We start from the raw sequence: 22,070 nt of genomic DNA, 5'->3' as shown, positions 1-22,070 counted from the left end.
GACATCGAGCTGCTGCTGCTGGTGGTGGCCGAGCGGCCGCTGGAGGCGGCCAGGCCTCCGAGTGAATGGAGCTTTCAGGTCCCTCCGCGGCTGCTGAGGACACCGAGAGAAATCGATCCATGGCCCCGCGGCGCCGGTTGGGTCGATACGCTCCACGAGATGGGATCGGGCGCTGTCCTGTTCCTGTCTGTCACCTCAACGCCGACGCCAAGTCCACCCTCTCTCTGCTGCTGGGTCGCATGTTCCTCCGCACATTCGCTGGCTCGCCGCACGTTACCTTACCACGGCGGCTCTCGGACCCGACCCGACCCAACCCAACCATGCGGATGCGGATGCGCCGCCGTCCGTGCCGACTCGAGCGCCCACCCACCAGCCGTCGTCCTCCCTGGCCGTCACGAGCGAGCGATCCGATCGCTCGTGCTCGTGCCAAACGCCCAAACCGGTGGTCGTTTCCGGCATGTTCATGTTCCCATCCAGGCCGGAGTCGGGATCTACTATTATTTTCCAAAATGGCATCGAGTTTCGACAGGGGGGGATCGGAGATGGCTGCCACGTGCGATCCAATCCAGCGGAAAAGATACTGGTGCCGACCCATCTCACTGACAAACGCCGGTGCTTGTCGAACTACTTGCACGTCGGGAACATTCGTGCACGCCTAGTGCTCCGACGATAGAAGTAGCAGCCATTGCAATTCTCATCTGCAAAGACCAGTAAAATACCACGCCAACGGCATCAAAAGGGTACTTGCCAAGCATTCAAAAGAGCACAATCTGTCATAACTCGTATAACTGGCACCAGTTCGTTCTGTCATAGTAACAGTAATTGGCATCGAAATTCGGTTCCACAAGAAGCAGAAAAACTATGAGTTCAACCTGTCCAAAATAAGCAAGCAGGCATACATAACAACTGAAACCGAGGTCCGCGGGGCACTTCATGTCCCAGGGCTCCCACGTTGGTAGAATCAGATCAAGAAAAAAAGAAAAGCTGCAAAGACCACGATGAAGACTGGCATCAAGATTTCACACAACAAAAGAGCTCAGTATCCACAAGCACCCTGCTGTTATTAAGATGAACAAAAAGAATGTGCCCCATCTATTGGTCGACGCAGATGGAATCGAGCAGCCTGGCAGTTTCCTCCCCGACCTCCACGTTCTCGATCTTGAACCGCTGCCGCATCCCGGGGAACTTCTTCCCAGCAGCCGCGTACGTCCGTACCAGCGGCTCGAAGACCAGCGCACCCAGATCCTTCTGCACCTTCTTCAGAGCTTCCACATATTGCTCAGCCCCATCAACATCTTTGTTCTTCTCAAAGTTGCCCATCAGGGTCTCGGTCACATCACGTGGTGGCACCCAAATCCTGCCGCTGCTGTGTCCCTTCTTCATCGCACGGTCCGCGCACCAATGAGCCGTCTTGAGATCCCCAGCCTTGAGGTAATGATCCATGAAGATCTCCCATGTCTTGGCGTTCAGCCTTCCGCCACGCATCTTGGCACGCTTCTTCAGAGCAACAGCCTTGTCAAGCATACCCTCCGCGATATATGCTCTAATCATAGCATTTGCAACCCGGATGTCATATTTTTTATGCTTCAGTTCGAGCTCCTTCGCTCCCTTGCTTCCGTTGACATCAGACTCATTACTAGGCGCATTGGTTAAAGATTCTGGTTCTGTAGTGGATGCCTCAGAGCCCTTCGTGTTCTTAGGTGGATGGATGTACTGGGCTTCCCACTCTTTGAAACAGGCTTCAGCAGCAGGCAAATCCTTCAGATTGGACAAAACCTGAATCATGTTAAGATAACTCATGTTTGCCTTTCTAGGACAATTCCGCTTCAATGATCGCCAAACACGATGAACTTCCACTAAATTTTGTGTCCTCCCATATAATGTAATAAGGAACTGGTATGCTTCAATGTCATTGCTAGTGTTCCGCCTCTCAAGCTCCTTAAGAGCAGCTTCTGCCTTCTCAAACAGTCCAGCATCAACGTATATGGAGGCCAGGTTACTGTATGTTGTCCAATCAGGAGCAACACGGCCATCCCGTTTCATCTCTTCAATCACCCTCTCAACCCCTGGTATGTCTTTGACAGCTGCAAGTGCCCTCATCCAAACATTATAAGTAAAGACATCTGGTAATACATCATCGGCCTTCATATCCTGAATGATACTGGGGACCTTCTCAGGTTGGTTGACTTTGGTGTACAGTGTCATTAAGCTGTTATACGACATGGCAGTAAAAGCAAAGTTGAGCTCCTTCATTTTCTCCATAAGTGCCTCAGCCTTCTCAGTCATCAACTCTTTGCAGTAACAATTTAGAAGAGCGCCATATGTGAGATGAGTCTTGGAACTTTCTGGGAGATCCAAAAAGTACTTCTCAGCAGCAGCAATGCCTCTCGATTTGGCAACGAGGTCCAGGCGGATTGCTTGGTCACTGACAGTAGGATTCATGCCTCTTCTGGCCATAACTTCAGAAAGCTGCATAAACAAACAAAATGGAGAAAAAGGATCCATTTCAACTTAGTTGATCAAATTCAGAATCATCACAGGCAAATAACCAAGGTTCAACATTATATAATGATTTCAATCAAGAATGTGCTGCTTCATTTGGAAGAAAAGTACATGAAAATGAAAGAAACAACGATATTTCAAATAGAACAACTATTCACAATGAAAGTGACCAGTGATCACTAGTAGCAATTATGAATAAGTAATCGATGTTTTTGCAAGTGCTGCCATGTATATAACAATATATACACTGAACACCCATTACAGCAGAAAGTCTTTCTTTTCAGGTCCACACAAGTATAGTATTAATAAAATCAATACAGTCTTCCAACAACATTTATATGTAGCACACTACTGAAGTTTTGGGGGTCGTTCAGATAAGAGCTTGTAGATACACCAAATCACAACTTGGTATGATAAGTTCAAGGATCAATTGGGTTATCTCACTAGCTACTGCCAGATGAACAAAAAATTAGGAAATTTTTAGCTTCTGCAAAGGATGAAACTACTACAGTGTCAAGCAGCAATATTGACATTGACATAATAGTAGAAATTACATGTACTATAGTTTACCACACTCTAACCATTATATTCTTTAAATTTACAGCTATGTACACTTGCATACAAAAAGGTTGAATAAGACAATGAAATGTGAAGGTGCTTCTGTAGAAACTCGTGGTTCTCAAAGTAGATTATACCATCAAAAGTAGTTTTTTTTCAAATAACACAATGAACATTAACTGCAATTGGTCACAACAAAACTCAACAAAAAAAAACAGGCAAAACATATAGCAATGCTAGAAGTGCCAGTTCCCCAGTTAGCTAAAGGTTCTTTAGTTGAAATAGAGAAGTTCACCTTAGCACATGAAAATTTCCAGGGGAGTGCTAGATTTATAAAGGACTGTTTACACAGCATATTGTCGTGCAAAACATATTATTAAGGGAATATTAGAGTTGCAGCATACCAAGAATCAACTTGTGCAAGAACTAAGGAAAAAAGTAGCCACCATAATCATGGCATAAAGCAATGAATAAACTTCTCTAATGATCAGCTAGCTAACATCACTAAAAAGTTGGCAATTTGAAATGGAGCAGAAAACATGACATAGTGATAAATTTGTTGAAGACAGAGAAAACATATGTAAATCACTTCTGATTAAGTCGAATAACACAGTTTCTAAGAAGATACGAAGGAAATGGATTTTGAAAATGCAACCTTGGTTGTTCAGAAAAACAAAATACAAAGAGAAAAGCAAAAACTAAGCAGATTCTGTGAGGACAAAAAGCAAGAAACTGGTGCCTAACTCTGTAACTTGATAAAATAGTCTGAAAAATTACCATCAATACAGCTAAGTAGCTAGCCATGGCAATGAAAAGACCAACTACCACAAGTTATGAAGCTTCACTAGTTGTTCGGAAAAAAAAAGTTATGAAGCTTCAGTGCTTCACTGAATAATAAAATGGGACTAGTTGCAGGACAAGGATATGAACAAATTCATGTGTGATGCTGATTTAATGGCTTAAAGCTTTCAATAGCCAGTTATACGGCTCCATCTAAAGTTCTGAGTTTAAGTACACATGACATCAAAAGGTCAAAGAAAAGACAGTAATAATTTCGCATAGCTGAGAACTTGAGTGCTACGTTTACATGGCTGAAAAGCTGATGAATAACCTGCCTTAGTTGCATATAAAACTGTACTGATTTGGTGTTGACAAAAACAAATGATGGAGACAGAGCACTGAGCACCATTTCACTGTGTTCAAGCCTATTCCCGTCACACATTTCACAACAGTCTTAATCAAACGAAACACTTTTTTAGTATACTTCGACAACCCTCAAAATCAAATCAAGCACTTCCAGGTCTGGGAGAGAAAATTTTGCAAGAAAAGAAATTCACGTTGGCACCAAGTCCACACCTCACTATCATGTTCATATCAGCAAGCATCTCACAGGATTTATTCCCTTCCCAAATCCTACTTCCATCACCAGATCTAACAACACGAGCAACCGCCGCATCACGAGGCCCAAACCGAGATCACGAAATGATGATAGAGAGAGACAAAAAGGAAGAGCCTGACCTTGAGCGCCGGGCGGTAGAGCGAGTTCCTCCGCATCCGGCGGACGCAAACGCCCACCTCCCACTTGAACGCCCGCTTCCGGCTGTCGAGGAAGACGTCCACCTCCTCCCTCACCGCCTGCGGCGTCGACCCCTTCCGGAACAGCCGCCGGTACAGCGCCTCCTCCACGTACTTCTTTGTCGACCGCCGCGCCACGTCCTTCACCCGCGTCGCCATCTCCGCCTCCGCCCTCTCCTCCTCGCCGCCGGCGTCTCGGGGTTTTGAGGGTTTTGGCGGCGGCGCGGGGAGGAGCTCGCCTCGCCTCGCCTGACTACCCCACCCCACTCGGCCACTCGTGCGATCGCGTTGGGCTTTTCTGGGCCTTGGTGGGCCGTGGGCTCTGAAAATAAGATGGCGTCAGTTTTTCTCTTCATGAGCCAGGGGTAAAACGGGAAAGCCAAAAAAGGAGCTGTGAAGGAGGGGGAAGAGGGGCGGAGGAGGGGGGCGACGTCGCCGCTGCCGGAGGCGACGGGGATGAGTCGGAAGGAGGCGGAGCCGGCAGCAGGGGATGGGTCTTCTGCGTCGGGCGCGGATGAGGGAGGAAGTGGAAGTGGCAGTGGCAGTGGCGGGGAGCTGGCGGATGCGCTCGCGCGGCGGCGTTTGTACCGGGAGGTGACGCTGGCGCTGCGCTCGGGGCTGCGTGATGCCAAGGCGGACTTCTCCTTCCTCCGCGCGCGTGGTCTCCGCAGCCTCCTCGGCTTTCTTCGCTCCACCGCATCCGCGGCCGACGACGCGCGGCTGCTCCTTTTCCGCCACTCCCAATCCATCCCTGATCTCCAAGGTACTATTCCTCTGTCCATTTTCGGTGATCTGATGCGAAATTATTGGAATCTTGATGGGTTCCATCCGACTACGCAATGGTAGTGTAATTAGGTGCATCAATGATCTCTTATGTGGTGACCAATGGCCGTTTGAGATTAATGAACAATCCTTGGACAATTAAAAGACTGTAAGTTGGAGCAGTGGGAAGCCTCTTGCTAGAATGTAACATAAACAGGGGGATTGAATCAATACAACACTCATAGGCTCGTTAATTAGATTCTAAGATTCAGCATTAGGTGATGAATGCCCCCAGACAGCCTTTTGATTTATACTCCTTCAGGTCTCAAGAATGACATCCATAGTAACGATAACTAGGTAGCCGTTGTTGGTAGCATGGTCTAGGTAGTGTTCGTTTTTTTCTCCCCATTTGTCGCTTTCTGGCGCCTTTACTCCTGCTTTTTAATATAAATAGGTAGCTCGTTTTGTTTTAAAAAAATTGTAACGACTAACGAAATAATTATTCCGTTGCCAACTTCTTGGATTGCAATTAATTGTTGCCAATGTATAACGACTGCGTTCGCTCTGTTCCCTCGTGGTGCGTTTGAGGGAAGTCCAAACCTGTTAAGTGTTAACTATATATTGGGTATCTTTTTTGAAACCTAAACCTAAATGGACATACTTAAATCTTGACTATGCTTTATCAATTATTGAAGCTACCAGCTTGATTTTGTAGTCTGAAATTCTCATAATGATCTGTGCCTCTTACAATTAAAATAGTCAAATGGGTGGACTCTGTTGTATGCGAATCATATCTGTACTCAACTTTTGGAGTTGTATGATCATTCTTGTATCTAGCATAAGTTTCGATGAGTAATCTAGTAGAAAAAATGTTACAATGAGGTATATTTCTTCTTATTGTGGATTTGTAGTGCACATACCAGTTCTCAATTTTATAAATCTCAAAAGACATTAATATGCTCAGGCATTTGGCTTGGTATGTTTACACCCGAGAATGCAGCACTTACTGATGACCTTGTTTTCTGCTACAGTTATTCCTGTTCTCTTCCAGAATTCATTGCGTCAACCAAAGGAAGATCCTGTTGTGACATTGGATCATATTTTTGGAACCGAACCAATGAGGATTACAAGCCCCTCAACAGATTCTGAAATTGCTCTTGCTCTTAGAGTCTTGGAAGGCTGTTGCCTTTTATATAGCTGTTGCACAGCTCTAGCCCACAAATACAAGGCTGTGAAGGTAATCACCATACATTTCTGATAACTAACATTACTTCTGGGCTTCAATGAGGTCAGATAACTGTCAGGAAGTTCCTGTTCTTTGGGACTGTAATCTGTCAACTTTTATTCACCTATGAAGGCCTTCTTTTTGCTAAGCATAAACCATAAGTTAACAGGATACATCCGCTTGTGTGGCTTTAGATGGATTGTGTCTCACATTGATCAGTTACCAACTGAACTTGGTGTAGGTGCTCTTGAATATATTAGCCAGCCGAGGTCCAACTGAGCAAGGAGTGTGCTTGGATGCACTGATATCTGTGATGTTGGACTCACCCTCAAATCAGATGGTATGGTTACCTCTTTACCTAAATAATTGCCCAAGTCTTGTATATGCGAAGCTTGGTTATCTAGCATTTTGCATCTTAGATATAGGTGCTCAGTGTAAGAGAGCACTTTCAAAAACAATCCAGTAGACATTCTGATATGATTGAAATGCCTATGTGTTTGGTTGTTACTATTGTAGAGTATATTGGTCTTTGTCCTTCAAAGCATGTTTTGCATGAACCAAGATTTGTGAAAAAAATATATTTCGTCTCAACATCATTAATAATTGCTGTAAGTTCACTTGAGTAAGAGAAGAATCATATAGCAATAAACAGATTGGCATGCTGGCTGTTTCTGGTTTCTATGGCTCTTTCTATTCTTCTGCTGACTGCATTCTATATAACTACTTGGCAAGGATTTTGAAGAATACAGTGGGCTCGACAAGGTTGCTGAACTTTTGAAGGATGTGCAAGTAGAAAAGCATATAAGGCAAGTATTATTCCTCAAGCTCTTTTTTGTCTGAATGCCTAGCCTCATAATTTGAATGTAACTTATTTTACTGCATCATATAAAGAATATATTATAATGTTTCCTTGAAGAAACACAATCAGGTGAATGCTCAAATGAAAAAGGCCCATTAAACCACAATTGGTGGCTTGACAAAGTTTCCAAAGATTCCTTCCCACTTGACAAAGCTGTAGATACCTCTGTGAACAATATGTTTGGTTGCTGCTAAGATATAATTGTGTCTGCAGGCTTGATGCTCTGATTAAATTGTGATGGCTTTTGATATGACTTAGTTTTTTATTTATTTGACACTTCGATGCAGATTGAAATGCGGGGAGTTCCTATTGTTGCTCATTGGTCATGTTTATGTGAAGGAAAACTCTCCCATACATGAACAAATGAAAAATCTATTTGGTGAGCAGTGTGCATCACTCATATGGGCAGCAAGCCGGTTTGGCTCCACCCTTGACGCAGAGCAAAGGCAGACGACTTTGCAAATACAAGCAATGAGAGTTGTCGAATCCTTGGAGCCCTACTAAGCCTGCTTCCTCTGTGTATGTTCCTTATGATGAGTGTTGATGGTTTGACGACTCTGATCTCAGCTGCTTGCTCCATTTTGTTCATGGCAAGCTTTGCTGTCATTTTCCTCTGTGTAAAGCCATTCTTATTGTGCCCTTTGAGCAAGCTTTGTTGAAAGGGTTGTAGTTCCATTTGAGGGTCATTGAACTAGGAAGGCCATGGATGATGGATTACCTACAAGATTTTGATAGATGGAACTTCCAGATATCCATATCATGTGGTAGATATGAGTGATTGTATCTGTGATTTTAATAAAAGTGGTTAATCCAAAGTACTTGTAGTGAAATGTTTATTGATCCCTGCACTGATTAAAAGGAATAGAACCAGATTCTGCACACCGGCACACATTGCATTTGTACTCTGAAATCTTTAGGTTTTCAACTTTCAAGGCAAAAGTACACTCCCGTGGTGCTGAAATTCATTGCATCTGTACCGTATGGAATCTTTGCTATTGTATTTTTGAATTCGTGCTCGTTTGCAAGAGAAATTAAAAGATCAAAGTCATTTTCAAGACTTTCTTTAAACAAAACATGCCGCATTGTTGGATCGAGGGAGTATTGACTCAGGCTTTTTAGTTATACTCGGTGCTTCTTTAAAGGTTTTAGAGCCTCCAATCACTTGATTTTTGTTCAATCAAACGTTCCTTTTCTTTTCGTCTTCCTTTCGCTGGTTCTCCTTCCCAGACAGCGTGTGGCTTGTCACGGTTGTGATCGTCAAACAGACGAATACTGGGTTCAAATTGAACATGCCCATATGCAATCAGAGGGCTAGAAATTGCGTATTGAGAGTTTAGAAAACACAATAGTGGTATTTAGGATTTCATTTTAATTTGTGAGCATCTTAAACTTGAAAACAAGCGGCCAAACACGACCATGATATTGGACACTCGTGGTCTTCACCAAAAGATGAAGATGAAACTCCTTTCATATCCCATACCCCCCTTCGCTCTCATCATAATGATTCTGCCATGTCAACAGATTTGCTGATATGGTAACCCCCCCCCCTCTTCTCTCTTCTCGTAATGATTTTGCCAAGTCAGCAAATTAAATTTGCAGATGTGGCATAATATTTAAGGAAAAAGTCCAATTTATACCCTCAAATTACCGCAAAAGTTTGATTTTCAATCTTCAATTATAAAACTGATAACATAGGACATCCAACTATTGAAACCGGGCAAATTTTGCCCTTAAGGCAGTTTTGAAGGTGGTTTGTATTTTTTAAAAAAATTAAACAAATATAATTAGATCTAAAAAAATCAAAACTAATTCATTTTAAATCAGAAAAATACGAAACAAGTACCAATTTTTTTTTAGAAAATATAATCTATCTATTATTACTCTATTTAAATCTTAGTTATTCAAAAATAATAGTCATAACTACAAGCAACCAAATATTATGAACATAAAAAATGATCTAAATAAATGACAAGTATTGTGCCAATATATAGGTAACATTTTTAGAAAATTTGTGATGCCCATTTTATAACTTTTTGACTTAAAATGAATTATTTATGATTTTTTAGTTTACAATAAAATATTTAATTATCATAAAATGGAAAATCACCATCAAAACCGCCTAAGGGGCTAAATTTGCCCAGTTTCAATGGTTGGATTGCCTCTATTATCTGGTTTCGTAGTTAAATATTGAAATCAGACTTTTGTGATAATTCGAAGATGTAAACCGGATTTTTCCCAATATTTAATGTCCATAAAACTTTTATAGAAACTAACCTTATACATGTGTCTCCTTATTTATCATTAGAGTAAAGTCCATCACCGGTCCCTAAACTTGTTCGATTGTGTCATCTCGGTCCCTACACTCACAATCGACTGTTTAGGTTCTCAAACTTGTTCGGTTATATCATCCTGGTCCTTAAACTTAGAAATCACCCATTTAGATCCTCAAACTTGTTCAATTGTGTCATTTCAGTCCATAAATTTGGTTTTGAGTCTCATTTGGATCAAAACAGGACGATCTAAAAACTCTATATTAAAAAATAATTTATAACTTTTTCATATGAATTCGCATGAAAATAAACTTTATGTCAAAATTATAGCCCTCGACATGGTCTACAACTTTGTAGTTGATTTTTTTATTCAAAGCCGTTCAATGCCTCTAAAATCTAATTTTAAATTTGAAATTTTAAAATCTATAGACTTATAGTAATATATTGGGGCCCTAAAAAGTTTTAGTTCAAAATCTTTTCTACTACAAAGTTATAGATCGCGTCGAGGGCTACAATTTTGATAAAATTTATCTTGATTCGAGTTTATATGAAAATGTTATGAATTATTTTTTTATATAAAATTTTTAGATCGTATTGTTTTGACCTAAATGAGGCAGTTGAACAAGTTTGAGGACATAAACGGGTGATTTTGAAGTTTAGGGATTGAGACATACAACTAAACAAGTTTAAGGACGATTTTACATGTTTAAAATGTTTAGAGACCGGAATAATACGGCGGTAACAAATTTAGAGACAGGACTTTACTCTTATCGTTAATACTGCTGTCGTGAAGAAGTTCAGTTGTGATCTCCACCCATAAAAATCAAGAACATCTCGAGCTCAGATCGACCTAGGCTCGGGTTCCTCGAGCTTTAGGCGGCAGGCTCGCTCGAGCTCGGCTCTTGACAGCTCTCGGGGGGCTCAGCCGCTCAGGGCCTCAGGTTCATCTCCTCCCTTCTCTCGGACAGTCGGGACTCTTTCCTCCCTTGCTCTTCCTTTCCTGGCGGCGACGACTGGGCAAGCGGCGGCGCCATTTGTCCTGCCTTCGCCCAGCCCTTTGCCGGCGATGAGCGTATCCTCCAGGTATGCCCGCCCCTTCTCTTTCCTTGTGCTGTGCGAGACGGAGCACCCCAAACCCTAATTCGGATCTACAATATATTACCTACTAACTTCGATTTCGTTTGCAAGAATTATCGGGTGTACATGTGTGCACTGGGAGCTACCAGCACTGGGTCTGTCCCTTTTTTTTATCGGGTGTACATGTGTGCACCCATGTCCTATGCTGGGTCCGCCCCTGTGCCAGTGAGTGGAGCTGTAGTGAACATTACTAGCTTGCTTATGTGATGAAATCCACCCAACTTGGAGGTATATGTGTGCTTGCCTAAATTGTGCAACTCACTTGACCTTAGAGGCGTGTGTGCTGGCCAGCCACCACTGGCAAGTAAGTAGCGAACTCAAACTTTTAAGACCTTACTTCATTGATTATAGTCCAATGGAGTGAGGAGCAGTTCATTGTGCAATTATGCATGGCAAGCGCAATGTGCCACGTGCGGTGACCGGTGATTGTAGAATAAGGTTTTGCAATGGTTATCTGAATTTATGGTTGAGGTTGGGTTTTAGAGGGACGTAAGTGGCCTCTGCTTTTACTTTTAGAGAGAGATTCCACCATGGATTTGGCATGAAAAAACCTATTAACATAAGAGGATTGGAGTTTCCAGGCTGAAGTTACCCAAATAGATTGCAACCAGAATGGTCAGAAAAGTAGTTATCATGTCTAAGCTGAACGTTGACTCTTAATGCAGATTTAATCATTTAACTTTTGCTGTGAATGCCAATAAGTATTTGGTATATTCTTGCAAAACAACAAATGATATTTTCGAATGACATACTCAAAAAAACAACATATTATAATATTTCCGTAAGCTATGTTAATTTTCATAAAAAAGTTGTCCGTGATGGTAATAGTATGGTAGGCTTTATAACCAGCAGTCCTCTTTTGTGCCCACAGTTAATTATTTGCTTTTTGGTGCAGTTTTGTGGACTTCTGTTCCTAATATACATGGAGAAACAATACCGGTGATCTCAAGCAACATGGACCCTGTCAAACTTGTTGAGGGTTACAAGTTTGATGACCATACTACAAGTGATCTCCGTGTTTGCTTTAAATTGATTGATGAGCAGCCAGAATGGTTTTCCTGCCATTCATCTGTCCTTTCCCAAAATAGCAAGTATTTCGCAGACTGGCTTGCTCAAAATGATGTCCGTTCTAATAATTGCATAGAAATTGAGTGCCCAAGAGTTGAGTATGACCATTATGTCAAGATGTTGAAGTTAATGTATCTTCCTAGAGAATCAGTTATAGATTCATTTGATTCTGTTAAGTCAGCTGTTGGTGTTCTTCGAGCATCAAAATCTCTCGGATGCGAGTTGGTCACCAAAAGTTGTATTGAATACATTGAAGCTGCTTCCTGGGATGAAAAGGAGGAGGAGGAGATTTTAGAAGTAGCTCGAACTCTTGGATCCGAAGAGGTTTCTTTGTTAGCCCGCCTTCAAGCCCCAAGTGCGGACACTGTTAAGAATGTCTTCATCTCTGCCATTCGTTTTGCTACATGCATGGAATCTCCATTCCCTCCTTTCTTGGACGACCTCAAAACTTCTGCCCAAGAGCAAATTGACTTCATGATCCATGAGGATGATGAAACTGCTTTGGTTACTACAGATGAAGACGTGAAATCTGTGGTTCAGGAAGGCTTGAGAAAACTGTTAGGTGCACTTAGGACTGCACTAGATCTGTTGTCCACTGAGTTTGATCAATCACCTGATCAAGCAGAGCAAAGGATTCTATGCAGCTTAGCTGACATTGACTGGATAGTTAATCTCTTGGCAAAGATTGAGATGATGCATGACTTTGTTTCTTGCTGGTCAGAAATCTCTGACCACATTCTTTCAGTGGTTCAGGACAAGAAGTATATCTCAGGCTTGTGGGCTGTGAAGGCAAAGCTTATTGAAGTGACCGGAAAAGCCCTGGATGCTGTTGGCTATGGCTCAGTTGTTCTCCCATCATCATCCAGAGTTCATATCCTGAAGACATGGCTTCCTTATATTCAAATGACAAAGCGTTTTCTAGATGAAAATAGTAAGAATGAAACATCTCTGCAGATGGATTCAGACTTGAGTCAGAATATTGAGAGCGCAATAGTATCGATGGTGTTAGCATTGCCATCGGATGATCAGGCTGATATCCTGTCAGAGTGGATGAAGCAAGCAGAGCAGTTCAGGTATCCTGATCTAACTGAGGCATTTGAGGTGTGGTGTTATCGCAGTAAAACAGCAAAGAGAAGGCTGGTGGGCGGGCTAAATGGAGGTAGCAACCCCACAGTCAGCTTGTAAGGCTACTGTTAATTTGATATTTTCATTGTAGCTCATAGTCATCTAGATTAGGTGGTTGGTAACAAGTATATACCAACTAATTTCTCATTGTTGTATGTTGTACAACAGCTCTTCATGTTTAATAAACTTTGGTTTTATTGCAGCACTCATGTTTCTTCAAACATATTCACTGCCTTTCATCTATTACCTGCATTTGCTGAAATATTTGAGAGTACAGTTCGGGAAGCAACTAATGTTGATCTTTTTCACGCCATTTTACCTCCTAAGTCATAACCCAGGTTTAAGATGTTCTGACCTTATGAAGGTGCATGTGTGCAGCTTACAGTTTTAGTCAGGTATCTTACTCGTTCTTCCGGGAACTGCTTAAGCATGGATCCTAGGACTTCATGAAATACTAGCCAAGTGCTTTAGACTCACTGTCAGCTTATGCTCAATAAGGAAAATAGCCTAATTTTTTTATATCTGGAAATATATGCATTATTATCAGTTTAACAGAAAAAAAATGAGACGTTTTGTGATACCTTGACGATAGTCTGCTCTTGATGGAATTTAGACTCTTTTGCCCTGATACTGAAATGGAAAACAATTGTGTTCCCTTTAAAGTGTATTCTTCTGATGAAGTTAAGACTCCTGGGCTTGCAAGAAACCAAAATTTGTCATATGGGGTGCCGTGATGTGCTGAGCACGAGGGACGTCATTCTTTAGCGTTATTAGTACAGGTTAACAAAGTGGTCCATCAAATATATTATGAATTTTAGTTAATAAAGATCACTGTCTTCATTAAACTGCTCGATTCAAATACTCAGACTAAATTATGGTCCATCCTAATCCAGCTACTGATCTATTCGTTCCTACATCATTAGCCACTTCAAACTGAACCATTTGGGGTTTGGCACTTCTGCGAAAGGCGGTGCATTATTAAGTTGTCCCGTTATGGCACAGGAATCTTCCATGCCTTTCAGCTAATCATCAACAATTTCTCAGCCATCATGAGGCCAATCTTCTGCTAATGATATCCTAAATCATGCCAATCACTTGATTAAGTACATCTAGTAGGTTTAGTTGTGTACTTATTGGTAGAAAGTGATCATTTTTATGATAGAAGGAATCAAGGGATGATTGCTAGCAAGTTTCCAGCTTAATTCTTCTATCTCCTGATGTATTAGGATTACCTAGAAAGGGGCTTTCCTCGTAGTGGAACATAAAGGGGCGTGTTTAACAACTAGTTAGAGGTACAATGAGTCTTCTCAGTACATCATTCTTTAATCATCTACCTAATGAGATCATGTGTGTTCTTTATGGTCTCTCTTTCCTAACAAGTAAACAGTAACCGTCTCCAGATTAACAACTGTTTAGGAGTGCCATGAGACCCTCCTAGTCAACTATTGCCGAACTGGTAATAGAACTGTGGTGGAGCTTGAGTTGCAAGCATGTTTAACCTTCTTTTGTTTGATGCTACCTTTTTTTCTCACCCGTGCGCGATACAAAATTCAGCAAACTGCTCCAGTTGGGGTTGAGAACCATATCCATGGTCCCTTTTTCTTGAGCTACAAACAAGCTATCTATATGATTCCAGGCATGATTAGATGACGTGCGAATAGTGAAGCCCACTACTGCAAGGGGCCAAAGGAAGAGTATCTAGTGCAATGGATGGAATCATTGTACTTGGTTAGTGGAGTTGAAACCTTGATCTAGTGTAATCTAATATATTGGTACATAGGGAAGGAAATGAAGAAATTGTTTTGATGCATGTCTGAATCAGTTCACCCAAAAGCTTAAGCGGACGAGGAAATTTCTCATGCTTCAACATAAACATTTGACGTACTGATCTTTGCAGCCACAGACTATACCCAGAACACACTAGCATGCACTTGTATACATATGGCTTTATATTTACAGGCTTAAAGCTGTACCGTGTATTTGTAATGCATATTCTACTTCTACTATTGCTTTCCTTCTGTATTACTACTAGTTTACTGCTGACTCTGTTTTTTGAGACAGATACTGTTACTGCTGCTGCTGCTACTGCTATGTTTTTCATGATGTGTGATCTCATCAGGGGCACATCGTTGGCGATCAAAATTTCCAAATCTCGAGGCAGGCTCCTACGCGAGGGCCATGCCGCGGTCTGCATTGGAGCTCTGGACCTGGAGCCGGAAGCTGCTGGCACTGACATGGACACCCATCTTCTGAACCTTCTCTGCCGTTATGTTGTCAGAGAAACTCCACAGCTTGGCGGCCTCCTCGCTGCTGGCGCCCAGCCTCGACGGCGACGCCTCGTTGCAGTCGGCGAAGTACTTCCCGGACACTCCGGCCACCGCCGGGTGCACTGCCACGTAGCACGTCGTCGCGGCCGCCTGATGAAGGATCAGACTTCAGCATGGAGCAGAGTAGTAACAGGGCAGAAGAGTGATGATCAGGTGAGCTGGTGAACTGAACTGACCTGAGGGATCGTCTTGAGGAGCTTCGACGCCAGGAAGAACACTGTATCTGCAGTCACCATGAAGCCATGCATCTTGTCAGAATTAAGGTTCGTATGAAGGAACAGATGATACACGGCTCTCTTGAGTATTCTCTCGAAGGAGAAAAAGAAGCGAAGGGATCAATCAGAGAAGAGGACGCACTGGTGACGAGGCCGTCGCGGTCGCGGATGAGCCGGGTCCTGACGATGCCGGGGTGGACGCAGTTGGCCGTCACGTTGGCGTTCATCTCCCTCAGCCGCTCGGCGAGCGCTCTGGTGTGCAGCACGTTGGCGAGCTTGGACAGCGCGTACGCCTTCGTCGGATCGTACGGTCTGGATGGAAATCAATCATCAGCAATCGGCCGGCCTAACAAATCTCAATCTTGAATCGATGGCGGCAGCTATAGCTAGGTAGAGCACGCACATCTTCCTGCGGGTGACGCGGTCGAGGTAGCCGACGGCGTCGTCGCCGGCGAACCAGCTGTGGATGGTGGAGGAGACGTTGACGATGCGGCCCTCCACGCCGGTCGCCCGCGCCGTCTCCGCCATCTTCTCCAGCAGCAGCCGCGTCAGCAAGAAGTGCCCTGGGATTTCGTACGTCTTGGCAGTTAGTCACCTGACCTCGCCGGCCGGTATTTGAATTTTCAAGTAGTAGTAGCAAACCATTCTGTGATTGAACCTGCTCGCCGTACCTAGGTAGTTGGTGGCGAAGGTCATCTCGACGCCGTCCTCCGACACGGCGAAGCGGTCGGCGTACTTCCCGGCGTTGTTGCTGAAACGATGGAACCAAGCAAGCGTGTCATCGCCGACGAACCAAGTGCTCGCGGTGGCCGGAGTTGGTGGTGGCCGGAGGGGGCGGGACTTACACGAGGAGGTTGAGCGGGAGGCCGAGCGCGAGGAAGCGCGCGACGAAGCGGCGCACGGAGGCGAGGGAGCTGAGGTCCAGCGGCAGCACGACGACGTCGGCGCCGGGGCACTCGGCGCGGAGGCGCGCACGGGCGTCCTCGGCGGCCTTGAGGCTGCGCGCCGGCAGCACCAGCCGCGCGCCGCGCTTGGCCAGCACGCGCGCCGTCTCCGCCCCGATCCCCGACGTCGCGCCGGTGATGATGGCCGTCACGTGGCGGAGGTCGCCGCACCCGGCGGTGGCCTCCTCGGCCGTGGCGCGCGACCCGAAGCCGCTCGGCCCCGCCGTGCCCGCCAGGTACCTCAGCGAGCTCAGCATCGCGCCGCCGCCTGCTGCTGCTAGCACTAATACTGTAGCTGCCCAAGGGATAGAGAGAGAAGCTAGACGCTGTCTGGTAGCCCGGAGGTGATCGATCGCGTGGTGAGGTGGTGTGCAGTGTGCTTGGTGGTGTGAGCTAGAGGAAGGAGACGGACTGGGTATAAATAGAGTGAGCCAGCGTATGGCGCTGGCTCTCTCTCGATCTCTCTCTGTTGCAGCCTCGCTTTGCTTTCTTCCTCGCGGAGCTGCACTGGAAAGATAGAGAGGGGCCTCCAGAGGTTTGTTTAGTTTAGTTTACGAATTAGAGAGAGAAGAATAATGCAGGTGATGATCTCATCGCGGTGGCCGTGCGCGCGCGGGCGTGTCAGTCAGCGCGGGAGTGAGCTGGGCGCATCAACCTCGCCATCATCAACAATATCTTTGCTTTCTTCATTTGTTTTTTTCCCCTCTAGCTATCTGCTTGTGTACAGCGTGCCAGTAGAGACAAGGGTTTCGGCAGGGGTGTTTGCTTTGCTTTCTTCTTCTTCTTCTAGTACTACTGCTACTTCTTCCAACATTCTCTTCTTGTTCATTCATCAGTTCCTCTAGATTAGATGTCCTTTTAAAAAAAGAAGAAGAAAAATTAAATCATGTCATGTGCCTTACTTGTTGATCATCCCATTACAGAATTATTTACAGTGATAAGGTTTGAGTGTTTTCTGCAGATGCAAGACAAAATGGTGAGAGCGAGGTAGCATTTTGGATGCAGCATCCGAAGTCATCCACTGGCCGGTCAGCACTCAGCAGCAGCAGCAGCTGCTGATCTGCTCCAATTTTATTCAGCATGCGATGCAGAGAGAGAGAGAGAGAGAGAGAGAGAGAGAGAGAGAGAGAGAGAGAGAGAGAGAGGAGAGAGAGAGAGAGAGAGAGAGAGAGAGAGAGAGAGAGAGAAGAGAGATCGACGATGTTGATGGCGAGCAGGACGTGACGGGGGAAGGATTATATCACTGGTTGTCTCGATCGGTTGGCACCTTCGTCGAGTGCCTTGTGGTCGTGCGGGACGTCGCCTTCCCGAACCGGCGACGACGACGACCCCGGCGGACTTTTGTCTCGTGTCTCGGCCGTGTCGTTCCGTCGGTCGACGCGTGCGTGTTCCCCTCGCTCGCTAACCCATCATCACCTGTCTGTGCGTGCGCAACTGGCGCGAGTCATGCAGCAGCCATGACCCATGAGCTGTAGGAAATGGTAATGGACCGTCAAATTTGGTCTAGATAATTTAAAAGCCAGACTCTAATTCTATACAATTTTAAGTTAAAAAATTAAAAAATTAAATTGGGTTGTGGAGTGACCACTAGGGTCATGGCCCATTAGCTCTAATCCTGTAGCAGCTCGTCTTCGTCCACAGCTGTGATTTATGTTTATTTAGTAAATAGACCACTTGTAATTTTTTCATGCATACTCCATCCAATCATGTAAACATATCGTTATTCATGTGCCAAAGCTCTCAATCCCCCGAGAAAGAGAAATTTGGACATAAAAGATTGGTATGTCAATAACATATATCTCAGAGGCCGAATTTTTTTTTGAAAAAAGAATCGGCCGAACTGAAAGAGAGTTGCTCTAGTTAAACATACTTTTTAAATCACGTTTAGTTAAGCATCTTCGACGCAAACACGTCATTTATATTGCTATTAACTATAGGAAGCCCACCTAATTTGTTTTATGTTACATCCAACCGTGCAAGTCTTTTAACTGCAGAAAATATTTCTTGCACAACCAATTCTAAAACAAGCTGTTTGCTAGCCCTATTCACTCCTAAGTGAGCGATTTTAAATTCGGCTCTAGCTAGCTAGTAAAGCCTAATTAACGACTCATGCTCTGTAGTATGTTTCTAGAAGAGATGCTGACTGTTTCTAGAAGAGATGTTTAGCTTTCCCTGCTGTACTTCTCTATTATCTTTCATGCGCCTAAGCTCAAACCTGATTTTTTTTTAAAAAAATTCTTTGGACCAAAAAGGATTGTTATCATTTAGACATAATTTAGAGGGTGCAAATTGTATTAAAAACCAGCCAAACTGAAAGAGCTATTCTTAGTTAATGGTGGTCGGTGGGCTTGATTTCAGTTGGCCTTGCAAATTAATCAAATCAAATTTAAAAGTTGCAACAGCCCAGTGGTGGTGGGTGGGGAGCAAGCAGCGAGCTCCAAGACTGGGAGCAAAGAGGAGCAGGTCACATTTGCGAAAACAAGTACGCATTGCTCCAAACATAATCAAACGGCCCTGGAGAAGATGGAGGAGAAAAAAAAGGAGGTGATGGAGACTGGACCTCAAGAATAGCAGTTATGGTGGGGGCTTTGGATCTGGCGAAGATTTTGTTGGCCTTGTTTTTTGTGAGTGTGCGTGGTTGCAGTAGTAACAAAAAGAAGTGCAGGACCATATTAGTTCAACGATCTTGTTGTTTTGTTTATTCACTTTATTTTTGTTAGCGCAGATATAGATGGCTATAGGGTAGAAGAAAGTTGGAAATCATGCACTTATATACATAAAAGTTTAGGTATTTTGTTCTGCACTCAATTACTTCAAAAAAAAATTAAAAACCTTGTGGATCAAAGAGAGATTTGGAATGAAGCGTACAAAGAGATCCTCCATTTTCTCTTGTCCTGTGATTCATTGGCTTCTTTTCGAGAACAGGTCCCGCAAAAATCCTCTTGATGCAAAAGATAATCTCTGCAACACATAGGAGACGGTTTTATGGAAAAATAATCTTCCAATTATTGGTGCAGAATAACAAAGCATAACATACTATGTCGTAATTTTGTGGTTATTTATTCTCAGCTCAACTTGAAACAAAGTTGAGCATGGAAGCAATTTGCTATTGACTGGATGAAACTTCAAACACCTTATTTTCAATTCATTTATAGATATTTTTGACTGGCCACTGAGATTGTGAAATGCTGCTCAAGTTATTAGGGTTTACAATAAAAGGTCACAATCTCTCTGAGTCTCTGGCCAGTAACAGTAGTAGCATACTAGCAATACACCCAATGACCCACTACTCAGTAGCACTAGAAAGGTCTGGTAAGGTGTCACTCTGATGGATCCCCTCCGGGCAATGATATGCTTGACTCTTGTTTTGCCTTTTGTTCTCATGTTACAATGTTAAAGCCAAGAAAAAAAACAAAATATTTAAGATTTGGCATGAGCTCAGGTGATAAACAATTCAACGTGGTTATAGATGCTGCATCAGCTGTGAAGGTGATGCCCAATTTGGCTACAAATGGTTGTTGCAATCATTGCTCAATCCTAGCTCCTTGTTTAGAGTTCAATTAATCATCCCTCTCTTCTTTTTTTATTCTAGGGTCTAAAAAGCAGTCTGACTACCAGAGCACCTACTCTGACATGTTGTGCAGAGAAAATCAGGATGTAGATATGCTAAAAATCATCCTAATAATACAGGTCAATACTTCCTTCAATATACAGATTACTTCTTATTAGTCTTATTTTCTTCACATGGATTATACAAGTATACAAACTGAAATATGCATTAGAATAATAGTAACAGTATTAGATGCAAAACAGAAAAGTTAGCGACTGTATCCAAATCTTGACATAATACAAGTCAGCTTAATTGATTTTGTTCAATCACTACCTGTTTCTTCATCATTGTCTTGTGAGCATCCTTGGGTTATCTTCCTATATGCAGGCATCTCTTATTGGCTTCTCTTGTCAATTAATGCGATCCTCTGACAGAAAGTAGCAATTAACGATGCACTAATTGCAACTTAAGTTTCAAGGAGAGAGAGTGGACTAGACGTGTACTTTGAAAGGCATCTGCAATCCCCAAGGATAGGGGATTCCATCAGATTTCCTTTCCTGGTGTCCCCTGCTCTTCCAACACGCACACAAACCGATGGCAAATGATCCGGTGACGATAACTGTATCTTAATCCTGCCCCACACTCCACCGAGAATGCTAAAACAGTGAGTTCCAAATCAGAGCAACTCTTATTTTGCTCGTATAATAATAGTATGCTCATTCCCACCCCCCAAGATCCTTCCTTGGTGCATACAGCCTTGGACTTTGGACCATTCTTCATGTACTCAATTGAACACGCAGCCCATACTTGTTCCTTTCAGACATAACAATACAAACCTTTGATCCCTTTCCCTGGACCTTTTTGGCTAAGATCACGAGCATGCACGGTGTAATAATGCAAAAGAGAGTTTGGCGCGTGCACTGACCGAAAGGCATTTTTGCCATGAAAACCACTCGTGGATCAGCTCAAATCTTTGCTGATAGCAACTGGGTAAGTGGTCAGGTCAAACACCTTGATCAACATACTGGCTCCAACTTCCAGCACCCTGCAAAACCATAAATTAAGCCATAATGATGCATGACTATGCCCAGTGATTATGCTTACTGGTTTTCAACTGAAAGTCACGAGATGATGATGAAGGCTTAGAATCTCGCAAACTCTGAGCACACTATAGGTGGTTAAGGCATAATCAACCTTGTAAAGTATGTGCAGGAGAGACTGAAGGCAGTAAAGTATCACTTCTGCAATGTGAACACAAGTGCATCCAATTTTTCGTCTTTTTTCCCTTAAGAAAAGGTAAAACTGAAAGAAGTACTATGGTACTACTACAAGAAACTGGCGATGGATCACTTTGTTTTGAAGGAAGCCCAAAACGAAGATAGTAGGATGATTTCAGCATCCTGATGTCTGATTGCTACTGCACATTGTCAGAAACGATATTGATCTGAGGAGATGAAGTCATACAACAAGAAACTTGTGAAACCAAGAGATCAAATTTAAACTCGTGACATTCGCTGCTGTTGTACTAAGAGATCAAGATATGGTGAAAAAAGTGAGTGCTTGATATATTTGTTAGCACCACATAAACTCAGATTTTTGCCGCAGTTGATCCTGAAGATTCATGCTCTTCACTCTGACATATCACAAGAATTGGTATGTGAATCTAAACTTAGAATCACAGAGATATCTTGTTTTATTTTACATCCTAACCTATACCAACAATAATGATGATAGGGAAAACCTAATTCACTGATCATTTAACAGAAGTAGGCACCAATATTTCTTAATCTAGACACAAACATACATATCACGTGCAGGAGTGTTATGAAATTTGACAATATGTATGCAGCTTGAGCTCTACAAAAAATGAATTAGTTGATGATATACCAAGGTACGAGTAACCAGCCCTCCATACAAATGGAACCACAGAATGGAATATTGCTACTTGTACAA

The 22,070-nt window shown here is 43.3% G+C and overlaps 4 protein-coding genes across 4 annotated transcripts; 2 read left to right on the top strand and 2 right to left on the bottom strand.

The window, feature by feature from the left end:
• Positions 1 to 771: 771 nt before the first annotated feature.
• On the bottom strand, positions 772 to 4,947 carry LOC120702466 (pentatricopeptide repeat-containing protein At1g60770-like). The gene is made up of 2 exons (XM_039986276.1): positions 4,579 to 4,947; positions 772 to 2,469 (listed from the first exon to the last, which is right to left on the bottom strand). Exons 1-2 carry the CDS (start codon positions 4,792 to 4,794, stop codon positions 1,093 to 1,095), a joined length of 1,593 nt encoding a protein of 530 aa, XP_039842210.1. The 5' UTR covers positions 4,795 to 4,947; the 3' UTR covers positions 772 to 1,092.
• Positions 4,948 to 4,989: 42 nt separating this feature from the next.
• LOC120702467 lies at positions 4,990 to 8,370 on the top strand. The gene is made up of 5 exons (XM_039986277.1): positions 4,990 to 5,398; positions 6,429 to 6,634; positions 6,864 to 6,962; positions 7,355 to 7,428; positions 7,769 to 8,370. The coding sequence occupies exons 1-5, from the start codon at positions 5,092 to 5,094 to the stop codon at positions 7,983 to 7,985; spliced, it is 903 nt and encodes a 300-aa protein (XP_039842211.1). The 5' UTR covers positions 4,990 to 5,091; the 3' UTR covers positions 7,986 to 8,370.
• Positions 8,371 to 10,591: 2,221 nt separating this feature from the next.
• LOC120702464 (BTB/POZ domain-containing protein At3g05675-like) lies at positions 10,592 to 13,286 on the top strand. The gene is made up of 2 exons (XM_039986275.1): positions 10,592 to 10,834; positions 11,784 to 13,286. The coding sequence occupies exon 2, from the start codon at positions 11,843 to 11,845 to the stop codon at positions 13,139 to 13,141; it is 1,299 nt and encodes a 432-aa protein (XP_039842209.1). The 5' UTR covers positions 10,592 to 10,834; positions 11,784 to 11,842; the 3' UTR covers positions 13,142 to 13,286.
• Positions 13,287 to 14,893: 1,607 nt separating this feature from the next.
• Positions 14,894 to 17,093, bottom strand: LOC120702463 (short-chain dehydrogenase TIC 32 B, chloroplastic-like). Its single transcript, XM_039986274.1, has 6 exons — positions 16,469 to 17,093; positions 16,295 to 16,374; positions 16,027 to 16,186; positions 15,766 to 15,935; positions 15,585 to 15,631; positions 14,894 to 15,498 (listed from the first exon to the last, which is right to left on the bottom strand). The coding sequence occupies exons 1-6, from the start codon at positions 16,822 to 16,824 to the stop codon at positions 15,247 to 15,249; spliced, it is 1,065 nt and encodes a 354-aa protein (XP_039842208.1). The 5' UTR covers positions 16,825 to 17,093; the 3' UTR covers positions 14,894 to 15,246.
• Positions 17,094 to 22,070: the final 4,977 nt, after the last annotated feature.

Source organism: Panicum virgatum, chromosome 4K (genome assembly GCF_016808335.1).
Source record: "Panicum virgatum strain AP13 chromosome 4K, P.virgatum_v5, whole genome shotgun sequence".
Taxonomy (NCBI): Eukaryota; Viridiplantae; Streptophyta; class Magnoliopsida; order Poales; family Poaceae; genus Panicum; species Panicum virgatum.
This window is presented reverse-complemented; position numbering and strand designations above follow the sequence as displayed.

Excerpts from the sequence above, each read along its gene's own strand:
- LOC120702466 (XM_039986276.1), bottom strand. The coding sequence starts at position 4,794 with ATGGCGACGCGGGTGAAGGACGTGGCGCGGCGGTCGACAAAGAAGTAC. Across the intron at positions 2,470-4,578 it reads TCTACCGCCCGGCGCTCAAG|CTTTCTGAAGTTATGGCCAG; the intron begins GTCAGGCTCTTC and ends TTGTTTATGCAG.
- LOC120702467 (XM_039986277.1), top strand. The coding sequence starts at position 5,092 with ATGAGTCGGAAGGAGGCGGAGCCGGCAGCAGGGGATGGGTCTTCTGCG. Across the intron at positions 6,635-6,863 it reads ACAAATACAAGGCTGTGAAG|GTGCTCTTGAATATATTAGC; the intron begins GTAATCACCATA and ends AACTTGGTGTAG. Across the intron at positions 6,963-7,354 it reads ACTCACCCTCAAATCAGATG|GATTTTGAAGAATACAGTGG; the intron begins GTATGGTTACCT and ends CTACTTGGCAAG.
- LOC120702464 (XM_039986275.1), top strand. The coding sequence starts at position 11,843 with ATGGACCCTGTCAAACTTGTTGAGGGTTACAAGTTTGATGACCATACT.
- LOC120702463 (XM_039986274.1), bottom strand. The coding sequence starts at position 16,824 with ATGCTGAGCTCGCTGAGGTACCTGGCGGGCACGGCGGGGCCGAGCGGC. Across the intron at positions 16,375-16,468 it reads CTCCCGCTCAACCTCCTCGT|CAACAACGCCGGGAAGTACG; the intron begins GTAAGTCCCGCC and ends CCATCGTTTCAG. Across the intron at positions 16,187-16,294 it reads CTTCGCCACCAACTACCTAG|GGCACTTCTTGCTGACGCGG; the intron begins GTACGGCGAGCA and ends ACGAAATCCCAG.